The 27,808-nt window shown below is 37.8% G+C and overlaps 1 protein-coding gene across 1 annotated transcript in view; it reads left to right on the forward strand.

Moving 5' to 3' along the window:
* The window catches only part of TNKS (tankyrase), a 100,330-nt gene extending 72,567 nt beyond the window's left edge, over positions 1-27,763 (forward strand). Inside the window, exons 13-27 of the mRNA XM_081942957.1 lie at positions 3,143-3,222; positions 4,528-4,673; positions 5,685-5,850; positions 8,173-8,392; positions 8,559-8,668; positions 9,566-9,754; positions 10,928-11,165; positions 12,003-12,085; positions 13,003-13,123; positions 13,729-13,826; positions 16,044-16,118; positions 18,017-18,122; positions 19,923-20,109; positions 22,456-22,612; positions 25,222-27,763. Coding sequence (XP_081799083.1) covers positions 3,143-3,222; positions 4,528-4,673; positions 5,685-5,850; positions 8,173-8,392; positions 8,559-8,668; positions 9,566-9,754; positions 10,928-11,165; positions 12,003-12,085; positions 13,003-13,123; positions 13,729-13,826; positions 16,044-16,118; positions 18,017-18,122; positions 19,923-20,109; positions 22,456-22,612; positions 25,222-25,308 — 2,063 coding nt within the window. The 3' untranslated portion in view covers positions 25,309-27,763. The remainder of the gene's footprint in view (positions 1-3,142; positions 3,223-4,527; positions 4,674-5,684; positions 5,851-8,172; positions 8,393-8,558; positions 8,669-9,565; positions 9,755-10,927; positions 11,166-12,002; positions 12,086-13,002; positions 13,124-13,728; positions 13,827-16,043; positions 16,119-18,016; positions 18,123-19,922; positions 20,110-22,455; positions 22,613-25,221) is intronic.
* Positions 27,764-27,808: the final 45 nt, after the last annotated feature.

Genomic DNA, 27,808 nt, shown 5'->3' on the forward strand with positions numbered 1-27,808 from the left:
AAATATGAGTCAATCGGTGGGCCTTAATTTCTCTTTTCGTAAATCTGCTTATGTCCCTCAACTTTTATAAAACAACAAAATAACATTAAAAATCTGGACAAAAAATGTGCATAACTGTTTCCTGCTGCTTGTTATTTTCTGCCACATAAACCTAGTAGGTCTTAATTTCTCTTTTTCGTAAAACTGCTAATGTCTCTCATCTTTTATTATTAAATAACAAAATAACAATAAACATCTGGATATAGAATGTGTGTCTGTTTCCTACAGCTTGCCATTTCCAGCTATTGTCCTTTTTAAATGCATGGTTCTGATTATATGATAGAGGAATACAAAAAAATAGACAATCAAATGAACTGTTCTATTGTTAAGATTATTACAGAGAGTGAGCTAAGAATTTTTTCCAGACCAGGGGTCCCCAACCCCTGGACGGCCGCCCACTACCAGGCTATGCGCTACCTGCAACTGGGTTGTGCAAGTGGTGGGCCATCGCTCACACGAGTTGAGCTATGCATGTGTGCACACCAGCCCTTCACTCATGCAGCCGGGTTCCCCTCCACCCACCTAGCCGGGCTGCCAAGCAGCAAAGGTTGGGGACCTCTGTTCTAGACCAAATGTTAAGCATGTAGTGATGCATTTAATCATGTTTTTTATTTGGGATTAGAGATCTTGTTCATTATATTTGGATGTCCGGTTGTGGTTATTATTGCAGTGTTTTATCTACCTTAAGGAAAAGGAATTCCTAAGAAAAAGGAAAAAGACCAGCTTTATTACATCTTTCAACAAAATGTATATTCACACAACTTTATCAAAAAAGTGCCTGACCATTCAGCCCACTACAGCACAACTAACATAAGCTATGAAAAAGATAAAATTATTAGATATCAAAAAATCTCAGAAACAACCAACAGACTATTGCAAACACACAGCATCACCGTAGTACAGAAACTAACCAATCAGAGCTCTCCAAAACAGACCTGGTGGCCCAAAAAGGAGAAAAAGGGAGTCATCTACAACATACTATATAGGACTTCTGGGTGGAGGACTAGCAGAACGCATCCATGAACATCAAGTAGCAGTCAGAAGATACAGTGAAAATCCTTAATCTCACAACACATGGTCAGATTCAACCATAGTTTTACCTGGGAAACCGTAAGCATACTAGATCAAATTAAATCTAAAATGCTAGGGAATTCCTGGATGTTTGACGTTCAGACAAATTAGCCATCAAAAGACATATACAGGTAAACCACATTTACAGACCATTCAAAAGGGACAATAAACAGCTAACAAATAATGAACAATAAACAGGAAACAAAAAAACCAAAATGCATCTTCTCCAGAAACCAACAGGGATTAACACCAGACAAACAATCAAGCAGTAAACAATACTATAATTAAGGAACTACCAAGGAGAAAACCACATCTCTGCCAACAATGACAGACCTAACTACTTTATATAAACAGGGAGCAAAAGCCACACTCACTAGCACTGAAGATGTTACCTAATCAGATAGTGAAACATCTGCAAGCAAACAACCTTTCTCAGCACCACAGTTTAACTTTGGGTTACGTATGTTCCTTTCTGTTGGAACCAGTAAAAGTAATTCAAAGTAAAAGTGATTCAGTTTTATTGGGATGAAACAAGTGAAGGAATTTGTTTGCTTGTTGTCTCCAGGGGGTTATTGGTTTTACTTTTCGTATATTGGGTTTCTACTTTTTGGGAAGCTGCCTAGAGGCACTGAAAGTGGGTGGGCAGCCATATAAATTCTCTAAATAAAATAAAATACCAGTTTTCTTCTGGGTTCAATTCAAGGTGCTCATTTTAACCTTTACCACCCTTTATGGCATGGGACTGGGATATCTAAGGGACTGCCTCTCTCTGGTTATATCAGCCTGCCTCATTAGATCTGACAGAGAGGCATGCTGTTAGGTACCATCAACTATGAAACTGCATTTGATGCATCCCAGGAGATGTAATTTTTGTGATGTGACACCTGCCTTATGGAACATTCTTTCTCCTGAAATTAGATTAGCTCCATCCCTTTTGACATACCAGAAGGTCTTCAACACCTGGTTATGTTACCAACCTGTGGATCCTAAGGAACTACAGACATGCTTAGATGCTGAGCTGCTTATGCTTATCTCTCTTTGTCTAGGATTTATGAATCAGTGCATTTTATATTTACTTTTTAAAATTATTTGTATTTGTTTTTTATATGTGGTTTTACCTATTTGTTTTACATAGACTACAGTCACCTTGGATGAAATCGGTGTTTATGTAAATTAGATAAATAACATGACAGGAGGAATGTTTTAGAGTTTTGAAAGTATAATTGTGCTATTTCAAAGAGTTAAAACTGAACAAGTGCAGAAAATGTTGGTGTCCAAGAAATTTTTTTATTACAAAGTCATAATTGCTGTGAGAACATTGAAAATTGGTAAGGTTGTAATTATGTACATTAATTATAACCGGAGAAATATTAAAATATGAATGAGCTTGTTTTATAAAGAGGCTGTGGGATATTACTATGCATGTGTGGAGAATGTGTCTGTGTCTGACAATTAGAAGAATGTGATTTTTGTTTCACTAAAAAAAAAGAAAAAGTGTGAATGCAAAGCTACAGGAGATTAGATTATGTTTGTCTGGGAAGTATTTGGTAGAGTGTTGATTACAAGAGTGCAAAGAGGTGCTAATGAATAAAAAATTGGGAAGTGCAATGTGTAAAACCTCCAATTTACACATTTTCCTACAGGTAGTACAATGAAGTTGTAAATAAATTTAATTCAATTTCCTTCTTTTTTTTCAAATGTGATGCCCTTCATTTCTTAAATTGCTGAATGACAAGGTTGATGCATAGAGCGAGAGAGAGAGAGAGAATTAAATGTTTTTACTATTAATAAGTTAGCACTATTAAGTCCTTTAATGTTACTTACTTTGATCTACAATATTGGGTGTGATGCTAAGTCCATGAATTTATGCATGGGATGAGATTTGAACTGTGAAGGTTCATATGTGTAGCTCAGTTATAACCACAATGCTAGAAAGAATATGCTGCTATCCTGAGCGTTACTAATAGTTTCTAACCTAGTATGTCCTATAAAGCCACGCTGCTTACTGGTTGTTTTTTTCATCTTTAAATAGAAAATACTCCAGTACATACTTCTGATATAGATTATAGACTGTTGGAAGCATCTAAAGCTGGAGATTTAGAAACCGTAAAGGTATGTTGGATTATAAGAAATTTAAGATAAATATATGGCCATTTTAAATGAAATGAAGATTTTTTTTTTACAATGATAGTCTATAGTGGTCATTGGGCTTACATGCTTCTGTCATACAATTTTTAGGTTGTTAGAAATTTTTATTTGTTTTTCTCCATTAACACTAATTAGTATTGCATTCCTGCCTTATACCCAGAGTAGTCTTAATTGTGCTTAACTGTTACTTTAAGTTAGGTTGTTTTAAGCAGAAATAATTAAATTAACCACAGTGCACCATCACTTTGGGATAAAATGATAAACCATACTTAATGAAAACAGAAAAATCAAGCTTAGAGGAAAGAATACTATTTTGTGCTAAAGCAGTCTTTGACATTAAATATATATGTAGTAGTTAATATTGTGAAAAGTAATACTGGGTTTAAAACTTTCCTAACTGAAAAAATATCCTACTCTTGAATAAATGCTATTTAAATGAAGCTGAAATAGAACCATGAAACATTTATTTTTAGCAAATTAAATTTAGCAGCAGTTCTTTTTAATGTAATAAAATATAGAATTATATTACACGTTATTATTTTTAATAAAACCCATAGCTGTATAGAAAGAGTTTTCTGTAATACTACCCCATATATTTATGAGATATTCTGCTTCCATATTTGGATATTTTTCTGACAATATTAGCTAGCGTTATTTTACTATTCAGGACAATTCTACACTTCCCTGCTGCTATCAAATACCAATCCTCTTACAACATACAACGTTGCCAGATTCTGTGCTGCAGCACTTAAAATATTCCAGAAGATTAAATATGCCAGAAATCAGTTTTATTATAGTTTTGTATTCGATTTGTGATATTATTTGTTTAGATAGATTTTATATTATTTGTTTAGATAGCCATGTTTTTTTATGTCCATTCATTGTTTTTAACCCTCCTGTTAGCTCATTAATGGAACTACAGATTTTAAATAGTTTCCTATAAAACTCCAAATTATTAATTTTTCATAGTAAAAATAAAACATGACATACTGGTGGATTTCCACTTCTTTGCACTACTTTGTATCAAATTCAAAAGTGCTATATTAGGTTCACATTGGATTTTTTTTTTTAATTTCTGGAAAATACTATATAGAATCTTAGTTATTTTATTGTAAGATAACTTGCATCCAGACACTTACTGTAATTATTTTTTTATATTTTCTGGTGATTTTTCTTATTCTTGCTATAATGTCTTGAGGTGTGGAAGACTATTTGAAATGTCTGTGGTGAATTCTACTATGGATGTCTTCCTTTCTCATTTTTACACAGCAACTTTGCAGTCCTCAGAATGTGAATTGTAGAGATCTGGAGGGACGTCATTCAACCCCCTTGCACTTTGCTGCAGGTTATAATCGAGTTTCAGTAGTTGAATACTTGCTTCATCATGGAGCAGATGTACATGCAAAGGATAAAGGGTAATTGAGACCATGCAATTTACTGTTTTATGTATGGGTAGAATGCACTCTTTCTCATCTTTGGAAAACCTCCTTGCTCCAGCTCACCTTGTTAAATTCATTATTTCTTCCCTACAGAGACAAATCAATTACAATTTGGTATACTAGTTCCAACAATATCTGCTCATTAAAACCTTGGTCAGATTCAAGCAGAAGATCAAGATATCTAATCTGATACAGCCAGTATCTATGAGAGCCGATTCTAGCCTAGTTAAAGCAACAGACTAGAAACCAGGAGATTGTGAATTCTAGTCCCACTTTAGGTATGAAAGTTAGGCTGGTGATTTTGGACCAATCATACTCGCTCAGCCCAGCTCATTGGATGATTGTTGTGAGGAAAATAGGAAGAAGTATTAGGTGTCTTCATCACTTTGAATTATTTATAAAATTTATAAAGGTGGAATAAAACATAAATAATAAAATTTACCATCTGTGCTGTAGTGCAATTTTCCTTTTATCCTGGACTATCCCTAGATACTTTTTAAATATTTTATAAGACCTACATATATATCTTCCTGGCACAAATTGATGCTGTTCCCATTAAGGTGACAACTGGCAGATATACTGTCCTTCCTGTCTTTCCTTCCTAGAGCTTTTAGTTGCAGTTTAAGACTTCTTCATCTATTGTGTTTTTTTATAGTAAAAAAAGAAAAAAATATATATTAAAATCACATCTTTTTAATCTTGCTCAATATTAATGTGTGCAGAAACTGAGATTGCTGTCCCTCCATCTTATTCATTTCAACTTTATCCTTGCAGTGGTATCATTAGATTATTGCCACATTTCTCACAGTTATGAAAGTTGATTCGTCTTCCCTGTAAAGTGAGCTCCTGGATGTAGACAGTTTATAACCTCAATTAAAATAACTTGAGTAAAGTAGAAAAGCAAGAGGGCAGCTATTTTGAAGGATAAGTATATTTTTTTGCTTTTAGATCTTGATAAATACTCTTAATTTTTTTTAAACTTATCAGTGGATTAGTACCTCTACATAACGCTTGTTCATATGGACACTACGAAGTTGCAGAGTTATTAGTGCGACATGGGGCCTCTGTCAACGTTGCTGATTTATGGAAGTTTACACCGCTACATGAAGCAGCAGCAAAGGGAAAATATGAAATCTGCAAACTCCTCCTCAAAGTATGTACTTTTAAATTGGGGTTGTTGTTTTTTCAAAGAGTCTTTGTTTACTTCAGACTATGACGCATAATAACATACGCAGCAATTCTGTATAATTTTCTTCAAAAAAGAACTCTTCTTAGGATAATAATAAACAGTTATATTGCTTTTTAAGGAAGGCATTGTTCTCTAAGTTTAGATTGCAGTATAGCTACAAATTGAAATATTTCTGCAAAGGAATTGTTTGCGTGTGTGCTGAACAGTATACTCAATTATCTGCATATCAATGCTGGTTTGTAATCTGCTGCAAAACTATTAGTAACAATTAGGATACAATGCTGCCAGTAAATTTTTCAGGTTGGAGAGACAGGGAAGCAAAATCGGCTTCAGTCTGCCATTGCTTCTCCAGAAATCCATAAAATTGCTTTTTTTCTAAATGCTCTGATTTCTCAGACTGTCAATAATACTGTTGTCATGAACACAACCAGATTTATTGTCAGTTTCTCTATCCCACTAACAATTTAATGTAGCATTTCAATGTTTCAAAAGGTGGTTTTAGAAGAGATTTCTGCCACATGATTCTTTAGACTAGAGATCAAAAGACAAGAGCATTGATGGTTGTCATAAAGGCTAAGAAGGATTTTTTGATTTGCCAAAAAAAAAACCTTTTTAGAGAAAGCAGTAGTGAGAATTATTCTTAAGATAGGATGTTAAATTTGATGAATTCTGGGCCTGATAATTAAATGTGGTCTGTTATTTTTTAAACACATTTATTCAAATACAGCCAAAAATATATTTTGTATGTAATTTCATTTACACTTAGAACTTTTAAATATTTTCCTTAAAACCTTTTTAAAAATATATTTTTCAACTGCTTATACAGAACCATGCAAAAAAGTTAAATGTTCCCATCATATGAGTTACCAGAACTTGATGTCATGACATCAGGAAGTACTTCTGTGATATTAGAGTATCAACCAAAAATAAATATTCGGGAACACATACACATAGCTTCATTTTATACTTTAAATCCCCTGGCTCTAAAAGAACCAAATATATTCATGCAATATATTTATTTGGAAATCCTTGAACATCCTTACTCAAAAGCGTTTCTCAGAGGAGGAATGCCACTTAGGTCAACAACCAAACGGCCACCTAGCGGCAATCCTAGGAAAGGCTTTAAAAAGAATTGCTCATGTGGTGATGCTGAGGCTGGAGAGTTGAGGGCTGGAGACTATAAACCTTCTCTTCCTTGGGCTTTACATCTCAGTCTTGCGGCCTGCTTTGGAGTAGTAGACTAAATAGTTCCTGTGGCCACCAAAGGCAAACAAAGAAATAGCCTTTGATTGGGATCAAAGTAAAGAAATCATGCCTTTGTTTTCCTTGCCCTAAAATACCCTTCTGCAACACACACACACACACACACACACACACACACACACACACACACACATGTTTATGCCTAGCTCTTCAAAGACGTGCTGAGTAGTTTGGAGTAATTTGAACATTCTTAAATTCTAGAGTCGTCATGTAACTCTGCATTAATTGGACTAAAGCTCTTCTGCTCTGTAGAAATTACAGGTAGTCCTCCACTTACGACAGTTGAGACCAGAATTTCTGCTGCTAAGCAAGGCGGTTGTTAAGTGAGTCATCCCCAGCTTTATTACCTTTTTGCCATGGTTAAACAAATCAGAGTTAAATAATAATATTAATATTGTAAAAATAATACTAAATAATAATTTAATGATTAAATTGTTAAGTGAACCATGCAGTTCTTAAGCGAACCTGGCTTCCCCCGTTGGCTGTCAATCAGAAGCTGGTTGGGAAGGCGGCAGATGGCGATCATGCGACTCTGCAACACTGCAGCCATTGTAAATAAATGCCTGCTGCCAAGCCCCTGAATTTTGATCCTGACTGTGGGGATGCTGTGACGGTGGTAAGCATGGTTGTAAGTCACTTGTCAGTGTCATTGTAATTTTGAACGGTCATCGAAAGATTTTAAGTTGAGGACTACCTGTAATTGCCTGCAGAGATAATGCATTGTGGGGCACATTTTCAAATAAAGATCCGATTCTCAGCATATTACTGCCCTTTGGAGAATGAATCAGAAGAGTGTGAAATGAAAACTGCTTCAAGTTAGATATTAGTTATAGCACAGTATTTGTTTATACCTTTTAAATTGGGAAAATACGTTCTTAAAACAAGTGTCTTGTTTGCTTATACTGTTTTTAAAGCACCTTGATAGTCCTATATAACCCTAAAACATAAATGGCATGGGTACTACGCTTGGGGGCATGGAGGATAAAGTTTTCAGCTGTAAAGCAGTAGACATGTTGTTTGCAGCATGGAGCAGATCCAACCAAAAAGAACAGAGATGGCAACACCCCTCTGGATTTGGTGAAAGAGGGAGATACTGATATCCAGGACCTGCTGCGAGGTGACGCTGCCCTGCTGGATGCTGCTAAAAAGGGCTGCCTGGCACGAGTTCAGAAATTATGCTCTCCGGAAAACATCAATTGCCGGGATACCCAGGGCCGAAACTCTACCCCATTACATCTTGCTGGTAAGTGAGCAATTGGGTTAATTTATTCATAGGCAATCCTCCTTGGAACAGATTTTAAAAACTTTTTAAATTGCATGGTTTTTTTTTTACAATTTCTTACTGTATTTGGTCTATGAATCCTTCATTGCTGAGTTGTCATTCATGCTGTGTTTCTTTTTACACATAGCCGGCTATAATAATTTGGAAGTTGCTGAGTATCTTTTAGAACACGGTGCTGATGTTAACGCTCAAGACAAGGGAGGATTAATTCCACTACATAATGCGGCATCCTACGGGGTAAACATTAATTAATAATCTCAATGTAGTCAAGACATCCAGCTTGCATTACACAAACAAGAATAAAACAAGTAGAAGAAACCAGAGCAACCAAAAGGGAATAACAGCGTAAAATTGATTTTATTTCAGTCTACAAAATGTTGCTGAAATATGTACAAGGGGAATTGTAAGATTTGTACCAATTGATGAGAATATTTGTAACTTGGGGTTGAATTGAAGTCTTTGGTGTTCTCTGCGCTTGGTTGTTTTCTTGCACACATTTCGTTACCCATCTAGGTTACAGGACAGACCAGTTGTATATAAACACAGAGCAAACTCCATTCCCTTCTAGCACTGATGATTTTACTTCATTGGATAATGAAGCTTCTGCAAGAAAACAATTCTGCAAGTTCAGAGAGCACCAAGGACCCCACAGTATAAGTTCTGTCTTGCTACTTGGTAAAAAAAATAAACACATAATTGTTTTAAATAGTATTATGAATATCATGTTATTTCTTGGTAAATATTTTATCTATTATGAAGGTGAAAACTAAGACTAGATTAAATGATGTGTGGATCAAAACTTCACTCTTCTATTTTCTGTTTTAGTTGTAATTGATGTTACCTTTTTCAGTTTTTGCATAGAAAAATAAAAATGATAAAATGCAACTCCCATATTAAGGAAGTTTAGATCGTTGAAGAACTGAAAGCTGTATATTTTACATATTGGCTAACTAGTGTGCTTGTTGCTCATAGATCTCTTTGTATAGAACTATCTAATTATATCAATTATTATGTTTACAATGCTGCATACATCCAGCTGTCATCGCTTTAAGTGTATAGCAAATCATTTAACAATGTTTGCTTTTCTCCTTTTAAATTGGGAATTTTTCCTCTTTTTCCCCATTTTTTCTTCAGCATGTGGATATAGCAGCTCTATTGATTAAGTATAATACCTGTGTAAATGCTACAGATAAATGGGCATTCACGCCATTGCATGAAGCAGCACAAAAAGGAAGGACGCAACTCTGCGCTCTACTTCTAGCTCATGGAGCAGATCCAACAATGAAGAACCAAGAAGGCCAAACCCCTTTGGATCTTGCCACAGTAAGTTGGCTTTGAAAATTAATGACTCTTATTTCAGTATTTAGATCAGCTGACTACAGCAATAGTCATTTATTTCCTTCATTGACCACATTTATATAGTGAAATATCTCAGTAAAGGTACGGAAATGGGTTTGATCTGAATCTGTTTCTTTAAACATTTTGAGGAGCTAAAGTGGTGCGATTAAGCACTAGCAATGAACCCCAGGTCGAGGTTATAACAGAGCAACCCTGTAAAGTATATGCAGCGTGCGATAGATAAAGCAACCACACTGAATAATGGATAGTAAAGTAACAAAATAAACTTTACTTTTTGAAGAATATAGCAAAATCCATAAACACAGCCAAAAAGTCATACACAGAAAAACAGTCCAATACTACCAAGATAACTTGGATACAAGTAGCAAATAACTTACACACAGTAAGTAGTAGCAACAGTAGTAACAGTTAGACAGCAGTTATCATACATCAAGAGAGAGAGAGAGAGAGAGCAACAACATCAGCTGCAATTTAAATGCTGTAATCTACTAATTAGCAGAGCTCCTCTCTTAAAGATACATATCATGCCTTGTGCAATATATTGTCTACCCAACTTGTTGGTTACACCCTAACATGCTCTATTATCATCCAGTGAGCAGTACAGAACACCACACAATTTATTATACCACATTGGTTCAATATATATTGGATGTTTGGTAAGGCAGGATATGAAAATACTTTTGGTTTGTGCAGATTGAATGCCTGATTTTTGAATCCATTGCTTCATTCAGACAACTTATAGTGTGCAATGTGGTTGCAATTACTATTTAATAAATTGTTTTATCCCTTTCATTTTTTATTGCTTGAACTTTATCTGTAACTTCCGAAACAAAGTGTTTTTTTTAAATGCTTCGCATTTGTGAACACCTAAAAATTTTATGAGTACATAAAAAAGTCTGAGGGTAAACTATTTTATAATAATTCAAAGTGTTGTGGAAAGTAAACATCCCTCAAACTCTATGTTACTACTTCCAAAAACAGAAATCGTTCCAAAGATTGATGACTTGAATATTTGCAAATATTCAGATATTCTTTGAATGTTTGCTTTTGAGTATAGAGATAGTTACCTTATTTAAGCTATTCCTTTAAAAGTGATTGGTTTGGGTTTTATTTTTTAAAATGCCATTTTATTTCCAGGCGGATGATATCAGAGCCCTGCTTATTGATGCAATGCCTCCTGAAGCCTTGCCAACATGCTTTAAACCTCAGGCCACTGTTGTTAGTGCCTCTATCGTTTCACCAGCATCCACTCCATCTTGTTTGTCTGCTGCCAGCAGTATAGATAACCTTGCAGGACCTCTGGCTGAAATTGCAGTGGCGGGCCCATCTAATGCTGGAGATGGAGCAACAGGAACAGAGAGGAAAGAAGGAGAAGGTACTCTTCCTGATTATCAGAAATCGTTACAGTCGCAGCCCTAAATATGCATAAAGATGGGAAATCATCTTTAATCCTAATTTTTTGAGGAAATAAATCTGTTTAGATCACGACGTCTAAGGCTTTGTAAAACAAAATCTAACACAGGAAGAATTTGCATAATGGGAAATCATGTTTTTGAGGAAATAAGTCTTAAGTTCCTTATTTAGATCATGATTTCTAAAGCTTTGTTGGGGGAAAAAAACCCTTAATACTTGAAGAAATTGATAAAACAGATTTTTCCTTTGGAACAACTATTTTTCTGGACTTTGTCATTTTAAATTTGGGACTTTAAATTAGTGAACATATAGAGATATTTCATCTTTGTATAAGCTTGATTGATATAAGACATATATAAAACTGTAGTCAAAATTGTAAAAACTGTAGGATGATGGATGTTTGGAGGGAGAAAATATCTTTTGGTGTTTGTTATGCTATCAACCAGCATTGGTAAGTTACTCATTAAGTTATATAACATTCGAGAAGGAGTAGGTGGATAGAGCAAAGAAAATGGAATGTGCAGATGGTAGCTTTATCTGCCACATGTAACCCTTAATGCTCACCAAAAGAGATTTTATTAATAATGAAAATTCACACTATCTCCCATAAAAATGCCATACATGTCTCTTGTTTATTTTTTATATATTTTTTCTAGTAAAGATTTGTTTTCTTGTAGAAGATGCAGTAAGAGGAAGTATTTCAGATTGAAAATATTACAGTTAAAGGACTAAGGATTGAAATGGAAGCTTGGTGGGTAGTTTGTATTGATGACTAACATGAAGGATATTTTTATTGTAGTTGTTGGTCTTGACATGAATATCAGCCAGTTCTTGAAAAGCTTGGGTCTGGAGCATCTCCGGGATATATTTGAAACAGAACAGGTAAAAATGGTCCTAAGCTAGTGTTGCATTTATTCCTCTATTTCAGTTCAATAATGTGCATGAAATGGAAAGATATAATGGCTAGCATCAAAGAAACTCATACCTTAAGTTTTCTGTGAGAGGTATTTGGGTTTTTTTTTGTTTCTAAATCAACCAAACTATATTGCCAAAAGTATTGGCTCACAACTGAGTCTGATTATGTGGATGGGTGAGCGAATACCTTTGGCAATATAGTGTACTTTATAGTAAATTGACCTTCAAATAAAACAGATCATAACATGGGATGAACCTGCTTTTGTAGAGACAAAGTTAAAATGAGCTACTGAGATGTTATCTGCAATCAGCTATTTGATTAAATTCAGTTTTACTTAAGATGAGCAAAGCAGTTCTATCTGTTTATTTCTTTTTCAGCCCTATTGCCTTCTTTAAAAAAAAATCAGATATCAACATCTTGTATTGCGGTCTACTTTGTTTCTTTCATTTCAATTAATGTGCAAATAATTTGCCTAAGTCTTAAAAACAAAAAGGAATACATCTTGGTGCTTTTGTTAATTACCTAGCATTTTTCCATCCATGTTTCAGCAAGGAGAGTTCAAATTACATTTTTTTAAACCCAAAGTAAACATAAATAATTATGTCCCCATTTCTGCTCTCTGTAATTATTCTCTATGCTGGGGACATGAAACTCAAATTGCACTGGAAGTTGAAGAGTGAGAGAAATGCTTGGTGCTTGCTACCAGTTATTCTTCTCCTGTCTTCAGCCTCTCCCAGTACAATTTATCTGACCAGCCAGCTGGGCCCTTAATCTTCCTAGATTACATTCCCCATCCCTACTTAAAATATATTGATGCTGTCTTTCCTAGGTTCAAGGTAACTAATGAAAAATGCTACTCTTTCCTTCTGTCTGTGCTGTTCAGATTACCTTGGATGTACTAGCAGACATGGGCCATGAGGAGCTGAAAGAAATTGGCATCAATGCCTATGGGCATCGTCATAAGTTAATAAAAGGTGTAGAGAGGCTTCTAGGTGGGCAACAGGGTAAGTGTTGTTAATCTACTAAAAATCAATTTGAGATTCAGCTAAGAAGTAAAGTCTCCTTTCATAAATTACAGAAATCTTTCAGGAGAGGTCTTAGTTTGGGGAAAGCAGTAAAGGAGAACAAAAACAAAATAAAAATATTTGATAAATAAAATGAAATGAGAACTCTTTTTTTTGCATACTCAGAATCATTGTCCATTTTATGCTGTCCCATATTTAATATTCCCAGTTGTGTGATGGTTCCACATGTGATCAGCTTCTCCGATGTAATGTAGCTCTTCTCACTGTCCAGATTCAGGGACATTGATTTAGTCTTTCAAGTTTAAGGGATTGCCATCCTGTTCTTTTTCTTTCTTTCTTTTTGAGACTTATAATCAATTATAATGAGAGAGTACATTTTCTGAGTACTCCAAAATCTTAGCTCCTGTCTAATCTATGGACAGAGAGATTGCAAACCTTAGAAAATTACTAATTTAACTTACTTTTTAAAATCCAGCAATTTTTAAATGATGGCTGTGGACAATATTCTATCAGTCCTACTTTTATAGTTGGTTCTTCTTGGTGAATGTATGTGCATACAAGTTTTAACATATTTTCCTTTTCAGGCACCAATCCTTATCTGACTTTTCACTGTGTCAGCCAAGGGACAATTCTTATAGATCTTGCTCCTGATGATAAAGAATACCAATCTGTAGAAGAGGAGGTAAAAAAATAAAGTTTAAAAAAGCTTTGAATATAACAAAATTGTTTCTTTGTTTACAAATATTTATGTACTATGCAGCATTCAGGTAGTCAAGTAATTCTAGATAACATAGTGGAATTTGTACATATGCAATCTACCTTGCAGGAGACATGAAAACTCCTTAATTTCATAAAACATGTATAGACTTAAGCTTGATTCAGAGATGGGAAACTGTGAGCATCTAAATCCAAAAAATGCTAAGGAATTCCTGGATGCTTGACATTCAGAGAAATCAGCCATTAAAAGGCACATAGAGGTAAACCACATTTACATACCATTCAGTAGAGACAAAAAAAGATAAAAAGGAAACAAAAGCAGAACATTTTACCAGCAATCAACACCCTGATAAGCAGGGATTAACACTAGACAAACAGTCAATCAGGAAACAGCAGCATAACCAAGGAACTACCAAGGAGAAAGCAACACAGCTCACCAACATTGACAGGGCAAGGTACTTTATTTATTTACTAGATTTAGATTTGTAACACCTTCTTGGTGTTACAGCAACTCTGGGTGGCTTATAGGATAATTTTTTTAAAAGTGGGGGGGAGTAGTACAAAACACTTAAAATTAGAAAGATTAAATAAAAAACAAAAATCAAGAGGACAGATGACATGGGGATTGGGAACTTTTCTCTACCCCACCAGCTACTGCCAGCCTGGAACACTCCTATAAAACCCACTCCCTTCTAGCATTGGGGATCTAGTTGGGTAACTAAATGTCTGCAGGCAAACAGCCAAGGTCAAAAGAGCACCAAGGACTCACCAGTTGACTACTGAGCTTGCAGGTATTCTCTCCTATTGGTAGCACAATCCAAGATATACAAAGAATGGAAATCTAAGGGTGGAAGTTAGTCACATCTTTGAGTCATTTTCATGCTAGAAGAACATTATCTTTTCACATAGGAATATATTTTTGCTTATATGTATTATTTGCATATTGCTAGAACGAATGCAGCATCATGATTTATTTCAGTTCCTCTGCCTAAAAAGGCTTTGCAGCATGAAAAGTTTAGAATTTTATGGAAGTATTACTGTCCCTCAGTCTGAAGAGATCTTACATGTCTCTTTCTACTTCCTGTACTTAAAAAGAAACCCCTATTAAGGATAGTTTGCATTCAGGATTCAATACAATAGATATCATTACATGTCTACTGAAAACAGATGGGAAAACTGGAAATTTCAGAAGTAGCAGAGAGGGAAAAGTTTAAACATTTTTCCTTAACATCCCAAACCCACCTACCCAGTGATAGTTCTGTTTAGAAGGATTTTATCTTGTGTGATTTGCTTTTTTCCCCAAAATCTTTCTATGCTGATAATATATTATGTACAGATAGAGTCTTGCCAGTTGACCAGGTGTAGAAATAAGTCAGGGATGAAGACTTGCTATTGCTGAGAGAAGCCAAAATTGCATGGCTAATCTCATACAACCCAAAGTTTGGAAGAGTCTCTTTCTTTATGAGTCAGAAGGTGGCAGCACCCAGCTGATGTCCTCTGTACTTGTAAGCTAAGCAAAGTCAGCCCAGGCTGGCTGGTCCTTGGATGGGAGACTTTCAAGGAATACTAGGACATAAGCTAAGTGTGGAGGTGAAGAAATGTAACAGAAATAGTTTCTTATTGTAATCAAGAAACATACATGGATTTATACAGAGGTGTGCTGAATTGGAGCTTGCAAAGCAGCCTCTTGCAAAAAATATATATAGTTTGATAAAAATTAACATTGCAACCATGAATAGTTTTGGCAAGGTGAAATAGAAAGGAGCATATGGGAAGGATTTGCAGGGATGAAATAGCCTAAGGCACCTCCCACAACAGCCTGCTGTTAGATCCCAAGGGGTTGTGAGCATTTGAGGAATACCCTAGAGAGGTTGGGCTATGCACTGTTGCCTAGCAGCATTAATCACTCTTATCTCTCTTGACTGACTTGGTTCCAGATACGCAGCAGGAAAGAGAAAGCAAGACAAACAGGATGCCTTTGTTTTTCCAGACCACCACCAAGTGAAGACTGTTCTCTCTACCCCCTCCCACTTTTCCTCTCCACTAGTTAATTTATTGGCAGCCCATCTATACTTGTCCATGACCTCAGTAAACTGAATTGAATATTGGTAGCATGCACCTAGACTTATCCAACTAAAGAAGATTTTACATTTACTGACTCTACCATTTGATTGTTTAACAGATGCAGAGCACCATCAGAGAACATAGAGATGGTGGTAATGCTGGGGGAATCTTCAACAGATATAATGTCATTAGGGTAAGTTTCAAAGGCTTTATATGCCTAGCTCAAAAATTATTGATGGAAACATCAAATCAGTTGATCCCAGCAGAAGGAAGTAGCGATGGTACTGTGTTCAGTTTCTTGATTTTGAAGTTCTTTTGACTATCATCTAGGGTGGGCAAAGCATTTGAAAGAGATGCTTAACAAAGTACATTAGTAATGGCCTTTTTTGCTGAAAATGAATAAAAATCAACTGGTGTCTTGTGGATTTACCAATGTAAATGGGCTGTATGGGGAGAAAGGAAACTACGTTATGTAATTTTGAAGAGGGGAAACGATGTCAAAGTATATTACTGCTGTAAATAAAATTAGAAATCACTTTATTCTTTATCCTTTCTCTTTTTCTTTGCTCTCGGTTGTTTTCAATACCTTTTTCTTTATCTTTTTTCTTTCTTTTATATTTTTTCGTGTCTATCTTTTAGCTTTGTAAAGAAAATCTTTAATAAAAATTACGTATATAAAAAAATACAAGTGCCTTAGTGCAAGCAAAGCAAGTCTCTTTGAAGCACCAAAGCAACTTCACCCTTTGCATGTTCATACAGCTGCCGCAAAGGCTGTTCTTACATGACTGCATGTGCATGCACAGATCATACTTCTGTGAAGCCGGGCAGCCAATTAAAGAGGCTGGAGGCAGCTTTTGAAACAACTGCACCAGCCCTTGCAAAGGACCAAGCTAAGTTCACTCTTGGAGGACAGCAACTTTGTTTATACTAAAATCTACCACCGCTTGGAAGGCTGCACATTTCAGCTCCCTGGTGGCTTTAAAATATTAAGACTTAAATTACTAATTTATACAGTAAATATAATATACATATGTACATTATGTACACATGTAATATATAATTTTTATTACCTTTTATATTGTCTTTAACTGATCGGAATTAAAAAAGGATATGTGTATGGGGATTTCTTTACATATCTGCAAGGCTATCAAATTTCTAGTTCAGGTTCTCCCTCATTTTTATTTTATTTATTTCTTGTGGTTCCATAGAGATAGAATAGGAGTGCATTTTGCATTCGATTCTGTTAGTTTTCAAAGAGGCAGCTACAGTAATGTTCCATTCCCCTACTTACGAAAAATCCTGCTCTATTCTTTTGAGATGGCAAAAATTATGTGCAGTTTTACTCAACAGCAAATATATTTTACTCCTAATGAGTAAGTGAGCAACTTAATTTTATCTAAATTGTAGAGTTCGTAGTGCTCTTGAGTTTGTTATTCACTTGCAGACATTTTGTTACCAGGTTAAATAATACCTTCAGTGCTAGAAGGGAGTGGGGCTTGCTCTCTCTTCTAGCACTGAAGATGGTAATGAAACATCTGCAAGCAGACAATCAAACTCAGAGAGCACCAAGGACTCCACCATTCAACCCTGAGCTGCATATATTATTTTCTGTTTATTCTCTTCTGTCTATCCCAATCCTATTCATGTAGTTAATAATCTGCTAATTTGAACTTTATAGGGAAGGATAAGCAATATATATTACATTTAATTAGAATACAGTAAAGAAATAGTGCATAAAATACAGTTTTAAAAAGATAAAAAGAATTGGAGTGATATGAAGTTCTGTGGTAAGTATGAATCTTAAGTAGTTAAATCATATCCATTTCATAGTTCAGAGAAAAATTGAGCTACTTGAGGTTTCCTGAGATGTATTAACTTAGGTTTGTAAGATATATTTCTGAGCCTTACTAACAGAAGACAAAGCTGTGAAAAAAGAAGCAGCAAATTAAATTAGCCTTTAATTATTTTGGTCATTACTAAGTTTTTTACAACCACAGAAACTATTTTTAAAATGATGCAGCTTATAGAGTCATACTGACTCAGGCTTTTGCATGGTCTTAATGTTTTGTTTTGTTTTTCATTCTCCCATAGATTCAAAAGGTGGTGAATAAAAAGCTAAGGGAGAGATTTTGTCATCGTCAGAAAGAAGTCTCGGAAGAAAACCATAACCATCACAATGAACGCATGTTGTTTCATGGTACGAAAGGTGATCCTCTAAGAATGTGTCATTGCAGTATAACAAAATTGGTTAAATGTACAGTAATTAATTTGTACTTTATTTACTATTCTGCTGTTTGATTTGATTCTGGATTCTGGACAGCTGCAAGTCGTCAAAATGAACCTCAGGCTGATTTTTCATCCCTTATCAGTACAGATGTGCTACTCCACCTCCTGTAAGGCTCTAGAGCAGGCATGTCCAAAGTGCGGCCCGGGGGCCAAATGTGGCCCTTTTTCAAATTTCAAGCGGCCCGCAGCCTCTTCTCCCCACTGGAGTTATTTGTTTAGTCTTTCGTAAAATACCGTATTTTTCAAAGTATAAAGTTGCATCTTTTTCTCCTCAAAAAAGAGGCTAAAAATCTGGCTGCACCTTATATACTGAATACAGCATTTTTTGCCTCCCAAAACTCTGCCTCCTTCACCAAAATGGCTGTGCATAGCCTTTAGGAGGTTTTCAGAGTGATCCTGGGGACTGTGGAGGGCATAAATGAGCAAAAAACGGGCCATTTTTTGCTCAACTTTGCCCCACCTAGCCCCCAGGAGCACTCTAGAAGCCTCTTAAAGGCTATTCATGCCCTTTAAAAAAAAGGCCCATTTTCGTGAAAAGTGGGCCATTTTTGGGAGAGTGCAAAAACTTTTTTTTTAATTTGCCTCTTCAAAATCTTGGTGCGTCTTATACTCAGAAAAATACGGTAGTTAATTCGCATTTAATGTTAAGGGTTCAAAGAATGTCAGGCTGAATGATCGGCCCCACACATTTTCACATCACCAAATCTGGCCCTCCTTGCAAAAGGTTTGGACACCCCTGCTCTAGAGTCTAGAGTATTTTCCAGCTCCCCAAAGAAATGGGAAGGAGTTCATGAATGAAAAGTCCTGCTATGAAAGCAGTGTTCCATTTGGAGGCAATTCTTTCCCGACCACTGTTTTGTCAGGTGTTTTTTTTTTAATCCAATCACATGAAATGTGATAGAGATGCAGGCCAAGAAAAGAACAAGAGAGGCATGCCAGGCAATCCATAGATAGGATGGAATCTAGCACTCATTCAGAGAACCTTTAAGCATTATGTTGCTTAGCAATAAAAAATGAATACGTTCATAGATGTTAACTGGTGCTGCAATTGCTTCCTCTTTGAGGGGTGGGGGACACAGAAGTCATGGCTGCTCTCTTTACTTTTTGGAAGGAATTAAACAAAGATTCTCTCTTTTCTGAGAAACCCAGCCCAATAACTTCTCCGGTATACTTAATATTAACACATGTCACTAAGTACTGATGTTATCTCAACCCTTACATTAAGTTAGGTTTTTCTGTTTATTGGAAAAGATTAAGAGTGGGAAGTATGACATTTTCCTTAGATATATGGAAATCCTTTTCTTGAGAATCCATTGAATCTTCAGAAAATTCTGTCAGATTGTTCTTGGTTTATATCAGGGGTCCCCAACCTCTAGGACACGGGTGGAAGAGGGAATGGTTCCGTGCGAATGGCCGGCAAGTATGTGCAAGTGCACAGCTCCATTTATGCAAGCAGTGGGTGAGCGTGTGCACCCTCCATTTGTACGAGTGGTGGGCTCATGCGCACGTCGTTCGCGCAAATGGAGCTGTGCACTTGCACATACTTGCCAGCCGATCGCAAGGAACAATCCCCTTTTCCACTCCTCCCCCCCGCTGGTTGGGGAACTCTGTTTTTTGTGATTGAACATGGATTGATTATTTTGCTAATTTGATGTTAAGATGAAGTTACAATTCCTATAGTACATATATATGTATTTTTTGTTTGTTTTAGGATCTCCTTTTATTAATGCTATTATTCACAAAGGATTTGATGAAAGGCATGCATACATTGGAGGGATGTTTGGAGCTGGGATTTACTTTGCAGAAAATTCATCTAAAAGTAACCAATATGTATATGGAATTGGAGGAGGCACAGGCTGTCCTACACACAAAGACAGGTCCTGCTATATCTGCCACAGGTGAGTTCTTGATAAAGTGGAGTATCTGGGAAAACAGGTACAATGCTTCCTTAACTGAAGGAATGTCAAATGAGAGGGAAAAATTGGAAAAATGGCAGGACACATTTCTTAGTTTAGTAGCTTGGAGGGATGTGAATGCTGAAATATGGATACTCCAGAGGCTCTAGGAGGCTTCTGTAAAATCAAGCATGATTCAAAAAACACAAGAATAAGACACCATTTTTATTGCAAGGTGTTATCATTGAACAGCTTCTGAGTTCATGTTTGCAGTTGCTAATGACCAAAAGGAGAGTTGAAATGACAAAAATGACCATAATAAGCCTGTTCTTTTAGTATGCAAACTGCAATGGCTTGAGAACCAATTATTTGCAGAATGTATTAATATTCTGCTATCACTTGCTTAACCATTCATGCATTTATGGGGAAATTGTTAGTTTTTCTGAACTAGCTCCTGAACTGTCATTAATTAGGAGGGAGAGGGAAAGGGAGAGAGAGAGAGAGAGAGAGATCATTAGGACTTCATGTTCCAAATTGGGGCGGGTGGGGGAAGAACCATAGTAACATGGTCCTAAGAGCTGATGATTAAGCAAAAACGAAAATTCACTCTTTTTACTGATTTAAACAATGTTAAAATTGAAAATTGATAGGTTGTACAAACTTTAGATCTCTGACAAGATGTACAGTGGGGCAAAAAAGTATTTAGTCAGCCACCAATTGTGCAAGTTCTCCCACTTAAAAAGATGAGAGAGGCCTGTAATTGGCATCATAGGTAGACCTCAACTATGAGAGACAAAATGAGAAAACAAATCCATACAATCACATTGGCTGATTTGGAAAGAATTTATTTGCAAATTATGGTGGAAAATAAGTATTTGGTCAATATCAAAAATTCATCTTAATACTTTGTTATATATCCTTTGTTGGCAATGACAGAGGTCAACCATTTCCTGTAAGTCTTCACAAGGTTGGCACACACTGTTGCTGGTATGTTGGCCCATTCCTCCATGCAGATCTCCTCTAAAGCAGTGATTTTTTGGGGCTGTCGCTGGGCAACACGGACTTTCAACTCCCTCCAAAGATTTTCTATGGGGTTGAGATCTGGAGACTGGCTAGGCCACTCCAGGATCTTGAAATGCTTCTTACGAATCCACTCCTTCGTTGCCCGGGTGGTATGTTTAGGATCATTGTAATGTTGAAAGACTCAGTCACGTTTCATCTTTAATGCCCTTGCTGGTGGAAGGAGGTTTGCACTCAAAATCTCACGATACATGGCCCCATTCCTTCTGTCCTGTACACGGATCAGTCGTCCTGGTCCCTTTGCAGAGAAACAGCCCCAAAGTATGATGTTGCCACCCCCATGCTTCACAGTAGGCATGGTGTTCTTTGGATGCAACTCAGCATTCTCTCTCCTCCAAACACGACGAGTTGTGTTTCTACTAAAAAGTTCTATTTTGGTTTCATCTGACCATATGACATTCTCCCAATCCTCTTCTGGATCATCCAAATGCTGTATAGCAACCTTCAGACAGACCTGGACATGTACTGGCTTAAACAAGGGGACACGTCTGGCACTGCAGGATCTGAGTCCCTGGCGGTGTAATGTGTTACTGATGATAGCCTTTGTTACGTTGGTCCCAGCTCTCTGCAGGTCATTCACTAGGTCCCCCCGTGTGGTCCTGGGATTTTTGCTCACAGTTCTTATGATCATTTTGACCCCATGGGGTGAGATCTTGCGTGGAGCCCCAGATCGAGGGAGATTATCAGTGGTCTTGTATGTCTTCCATTTTCTAATTATTGGTCCCACAGTTGATTTGTTCACACCAAGCTGCTTGCCTATTGCAGATTCAGTCTTCCCAGCCTGGTGCAGGTCTACAATTTTGTTTCTGGTGTCCTTTGACAGCTCTTTAGTCTTCACCATAGTGGAGTTTGGAGTGTGACTGTTTGAGGTTGTGGACAGGTGTCTTTTATACTGATAACAAGTTCAAACAGGTGCCATTGATAGAGGTAATGAGTGCAGACAGAGGAGCCTCTTAAAGAAGAAGGTACAGGTCTGTGAGAGCCAGAAATCTTGCTTTTTTGTAGGTGACCAAATACTTATTTTCCACCATAATTTGCAAATAAATTCTTTCCAAATCAGCCAATGTGGTTGATTGGTTTTTTTTAACATTTTGTCTCTCATAGTTGAGGTCTACCTATGATGCCAATTACAGGCCTCTCTCATCTTTTTAAGTGGGAGAACTTGCACAATTGGTGGCTGACTAAATACTTTTTTGCCCCACTGTATATGAAATGTTTTGCTGCAACTGAGTTCACTTTTTAAATTATTTTCTTCTTGTCTTCTTTTAGACAAATGCTTTTTTGCCGTGTGACATTGGGAAAGTCCTTCCTGCAGTTTAGCACCATGAAAATGGCCCACGCCCCTCCCGGACATCACTCTGTAATTGGCAGGCCAAGTGTCAATGGGCTCGCCTACGCTGAGTATGTCATCTATAGAGGGGAACAGGTAGGTGACATATGAAATGGCATCTGTCTTCTTCATTGACTCACTAAAATCTTTGCCCTAGGTGTACCAAAAGGTGTCAGAGTTACTTCATATTTTTATCGACAAACTGTGGTTGGCTTCAGTATCACACCTAATTACTGTGACAAACTACAGGAGGTTGCATGATTCTTTCATGCTTTACATTGCAAACTGCCTTAATTAAGGAGTAAATGAAGATTTGCTTTGGTCTTCCTGCAGTCTGAAGACTTCCCCAAACCTGTTTAAAAAGTTTGATTAAGTAAATACTACCTTCTGCTGTCTGCAGAGACATAATTCTCTAACACTAATAGATTTCACTATCCATAAAATAAAAAGACACATTCAGATACTTTGCATAAGATCAGCCACGCCTTCATGTTACTAAAAATACATCATTGTATTAAAAAATCCAAGCAGGAAATACACCGTGTTAAAGGTCTATATGCATCCATTGAATTTTTCTCCAGAACAGTATGCATGTATGGTTTGTGGTAGACTTAGTCCAGCAGTACTATACTCTGCGAAAAATAGTGGCTCCTGCCCTTCAGAAGGACATCCTTAACACTTTTTGAAAATTAGAAAGTGGAGTAGTTGTACTCATTAAAATCTAGGAGGATAGTTAATTGTTTATATTTTATACTATATCATACATATGTTATACTATGAAAGGATCTTATTTAAGCTCTTAAGTTCTTCCCTTGATTTCATGAATAAGATTGTGACTGATGCTTCCAAAATTTCCACCACTTTCCATGCCATCTCCTTTCTGCAAAAGAGGAAAGGAACAAGCATGGCAGAGAAGAGTGTAGTAACACTGCAAATGGATATATGTCCACATCAGATACACAAATGTTGAGTACAGTCTGGCGTAATTCCTACAATAGACTTAAGAACAACAATACTTCTTCCCCCAAACCAGACCAAAAAAATTGTTTCCATCAATTACACATCATTGTCTCACCTACTGTGGCCTTTGCACTCCCTAGAAGAGTTCAGTGTAGTTCCTGGTTATCGGGAACCTTCAAACAATATTTATGAAGATTTTAGATGCTGACCTTGGCTTTTATACATCTCTTCTGCCCCATTAGAGTATGCTATTTGCCCCCAAATGAACAAAGTAAAAAGGAAGATTTTATATTTGAAGTCATGGAAAAGTGTCTGTTCTACGTAACATGATGGATATTCAATGGATTGTGTTAGAAGCAAAAATATCAGTAAACCGTGGCTCCTTAGACGAAAATAATACCGTGTTTCCCCGAAAATACAACCTGTCCCGAAACTAAACCCATGCCACATTTTTCGCGTGGGCAAAAATATAAGCCCACCCCCGAAAATAAACCCTCCCTCCGGCCAGGCAGAGCACCGCTCACCAACCTAGCGTTATTCCGAAAGCGCCAAGTCGCAGGAGCCGGGGGGGGTGGTTGCTTGCCGCCTTCGGGATACCGCTAGGCCGGGGAGCGGCACTCTGCCCGGCCGAAGGGGAGAGTTGCCGGGCGGCTGCTCCCCTGTGAACTGGCTCCCGAAGAGCCGGGCACAGCCCCAGCGGCGAAGCAGCCACGAGGCAACCATGCCCACGAGCAGCCGCCCGGCAAATCCCCTCCCCAGCCGGAAAAAGCGCCACCCACCGACCCAGGGGGCAATCCCCAAGGTGCCAAGCCACGCGGCGCTCCGCCCGCCCTCCAGCCCCCGCGGCTCCGCACACCCGGGACACCTCCCAGGTCAGCGCATGGAGCTCTGCCCGGCCGGAGAAGCGGGCCGTGCGAGCGCCCGCTCCGCCCGCAGCCCCACCAAGCACCTGCACAGCTCTCCCAGGCCGCCGCCGCCCCGCTCCGCGCACAACCTCCAAATCCAAAAATCGGGGCCGAGCGTTCCAGCATCGGCCGCTCCAGGACCGCTCTCCATGGTGGGCTGGCCGCCGGAAGACTCTGTCCGGACGACTCTCTGTCCGGCAGCCAGCCCACCACAGAGAGCACTCCCAGAGCGGCCGACGCCAGAACACTCGGCCCCGAGTTCTGGACCCGGAAGCTACGCGCGGAGCGGAACGGGGCGGCGGCGGGCAGCAACAGCCAGCGGCAGCGGCCCGGGAGAGCCACGCAAATGCCCGGCGAAGCCGCAGGCGGAACAGGCGCTCGCGCAACCCACCTCTCCAGCCGGGCAGAGCTCCATGCACTGACCCAGGGGGCATCCCGAATGTGCAAAGCCGCGGGAGCTGGAGTGCGGGCAGAGCGCCACAAGGCCTGGCACCCTAGGGACCACGCCCCAGGTCAGTGAACGGCGCTCCTCCCGGCTGTAGAGGGGACCCGCCGGGCGGCCGCTCGTGAGCATGGCCACCCCATGGCTGCCTCGCCACCGAGGCCGCGCCCGGCTCCTCGGGAGCCAGCTCACAAGGGAGCAGCCGCCCGGCAGCCCCAAAACAATAAGCCCTTCCTGATAATAAACCCAAGGGCATATTTCGTGGGGCAAAAGAAAATAAGCCCCTGGCGTATTTTCGGGGAAACACGGTATAAAAATTAAATAAAATGAACTTTTTCTGTGTTTTTAATTATTTCTGTATAATGTAAAGTAATTTGAGTGTATCTGCTTATTCGTAGGCTTACCCTGAGTATCTCATTACGTACCAAATTGTAAAGCCAGATACTCCCTCACAGACAGCAGTGGCTGCGGAACAGAAGACCTAGTAGATGCTGGCTCATTGAAGTAGATTACGTGACTTACGGACTGGATGGTTGAGATTAGTTTCAGAACATCAAAATTATATGGAATTCTCATCATTCTGGAACTGCTTTATGTGTTTTATAAAGCATTGTTCTGTAAATGAATCTGAGTAACTGATATGTACTCAATTGCTACTATTCCTTTTGAGGAAATGTTTACAAAGATATGCCTTTTAACATCCTATCTCAGGCTCACTTTCCCTGCAGTTGCCATGTCTGTAATGAGAGCATCACTGCTTCAATGTGGATATATGGAAATGTAATCTGTAGCGCTGTGCTACATCCCTTTTGAAAGGACAGCAGCAACAGCTGTAGTGACATGCAGAGCCTTTATTGAACCCATACCATGGGTTCATACTCAACCCATACTCAACATTCATTTTTTTCTTTTTCAGAAGTCTTTAGTCAGTTATTTATTTGCATTTTATTCTTCTGTTACAAAAATGAGCCAGACCCTCCTCGAGGATATTTTTGCACAAAGTCAAGTTGACTAAAATCACTTAACAATGCAATAGGAATTTCTTATCCAAGAAGGTGTTCGAGATACAGTTCTTTGGTCTGGGATTCTTTTTGCACTTTTTATGAATTCTTTCATGTTACTAGGAACATAATTTTAAGGTAGAAGTCCCGCTTTTTCCCTATCAAGTTTCTCGTTCTTTATAAGATGTTCATACTAGCATCCATGTAGCAGCTTCTTTGGGAAATGGTCTCTGTTTCTCTGTTTTGCTTTCTCGTTGCTTTATCTTGTCTAATATTCCAGTAGCACAGTTTGGATGTGTCTGATAAAATGCATAGGAAACGTTTGTGGGATGAAACTGAATAGACACAGGATCCTGTTTTCTCTCTGTCCTTCCTAGGTGAAATTGTAAGCAAGTTAGTGAAATTCCTCAAGGAATTGGATGTCTTCTGTGGGTATTTGTTCTGGTTTTTAAAAATATTTTCATCAGATAATGAACAGCAAGGGAGCAGAGGTGTGAGCCAGAAGCCTTGTCCAGTTCTCACATGTGTGTGTAAACTCCAAAAGGACCATTTTTTCCACAAAGGGCCTATTAGAGTATAAAAGTTAACTGTAAAGCTTGCTTGAGGTCTTTTTTCCTTCCATAGGAATATTATGGTATTCCTTATATTATGTCTGGATTCATTCATAGGTTGAATTCCATGCAAATATCTTCAACACCTTATCCCCTTATCCCCAGTAGACTAATTAGACCAGTTAGGCTGGCTATATCAAGGAGTTTATATATATATATATTTGTATTATTGCAGAAGACTGCTAGTTTCTAATTGATGTCTATCCATTAAATTCATCCTCCCAGATTTTCTTTGTGGCGAATCCACTTACATATCATCATTGTCATCATTATTAATATAATATCAATACCAATGAAAACAATATCCCTGCCCCTCCCCCAAACATCATTTTTAAACAATTCAATGACTTTCAGGGAAAAACAAGTAGTATTAGAGATCTATAAGTAGAATATATAATGGAGAGAGGCTGCAATATTGCTTTGCAAATCTTTGGTAATTAAAACAGCCAAAGAAAGTTTGCTTATAGTATAATTCTTCAGTGGAAGTTTTTTATTCCTTAAAAGTAACAGTATTGTATTATGAAATCTATTGGCATCTGCTTGGAAATTGGCAACGGTCTTACCTGATGAACAAAGCCACTACCAAAAATCTTCCTCCAAAGACATTTCTAATATATATTAGAAAAAATGCATCTAATACATATTAGAATAATGTACAGTTTACAAGAAAAATCATGTAAACATTTGTCAGATTCAGCACTTGATCCAGGAGACGAAACAAGGTAACTTGCTGTGAATCTTTCAGTTTTGTTTCTGTTGTTTGAGGTCACTCAGTCTGCCTGGATTTCTCAGCACGTGATGACATAAGGCCCAAGATCATCAAGATCATTTACCTGTAAAATAAATATCTACGTTTGGAAAGGATCCAGATGATGAACATTCACTCAGAAATGTTTTTAAGCACAGCTCTGGACACCTAACTATGGTTGAATTGCAAATAGATGTGAAAAATCTACATTTTGACAACTTCACATGGATATGAATTAGGACTTGGCTGTTTTTCACATTTAATCCAAATGGTTAACAAATGGATGTGGAAGCCTAATGTTCTTTTTCTCCAGTAAGAGAAAATATTGATTCTGTGGTTGTCTTTTTCCTCCAGTGTGATGGTTAACCTAATGGGTAATTTAAATCCTAAATTCTGAGAATCTCACATTGCTCCTGTTTGTAACATGTTTTGTGTAGACTAAAAGGTGCTGTCCAAGGAATTCCATTTTCAGTTACTTGTGTGTTGTAGTAATGTGATTTTTGTTATTCCTTTTTGGTCAGACTTTGAAAAATATACATGCACTCAAGTCTTCTGAGATCTAAACACAACAGTTAATGTTCCCACATACAGGAGTTGAGGGTTGCTGCAAAGGACTTGTACACTT

This window comes from Natrix helvetica (genome assembly GCF_964273705.1).
Source record: "Natrix helvetica genome assembly, chromosome: 2".
Classification (NCBI taxonomy): domain Eukaryota; kingdom Metazoa; phylum Chordata; class Lepidosauria; order Squamata; family Natricidae; genus Natrix; species Natrix helvetica.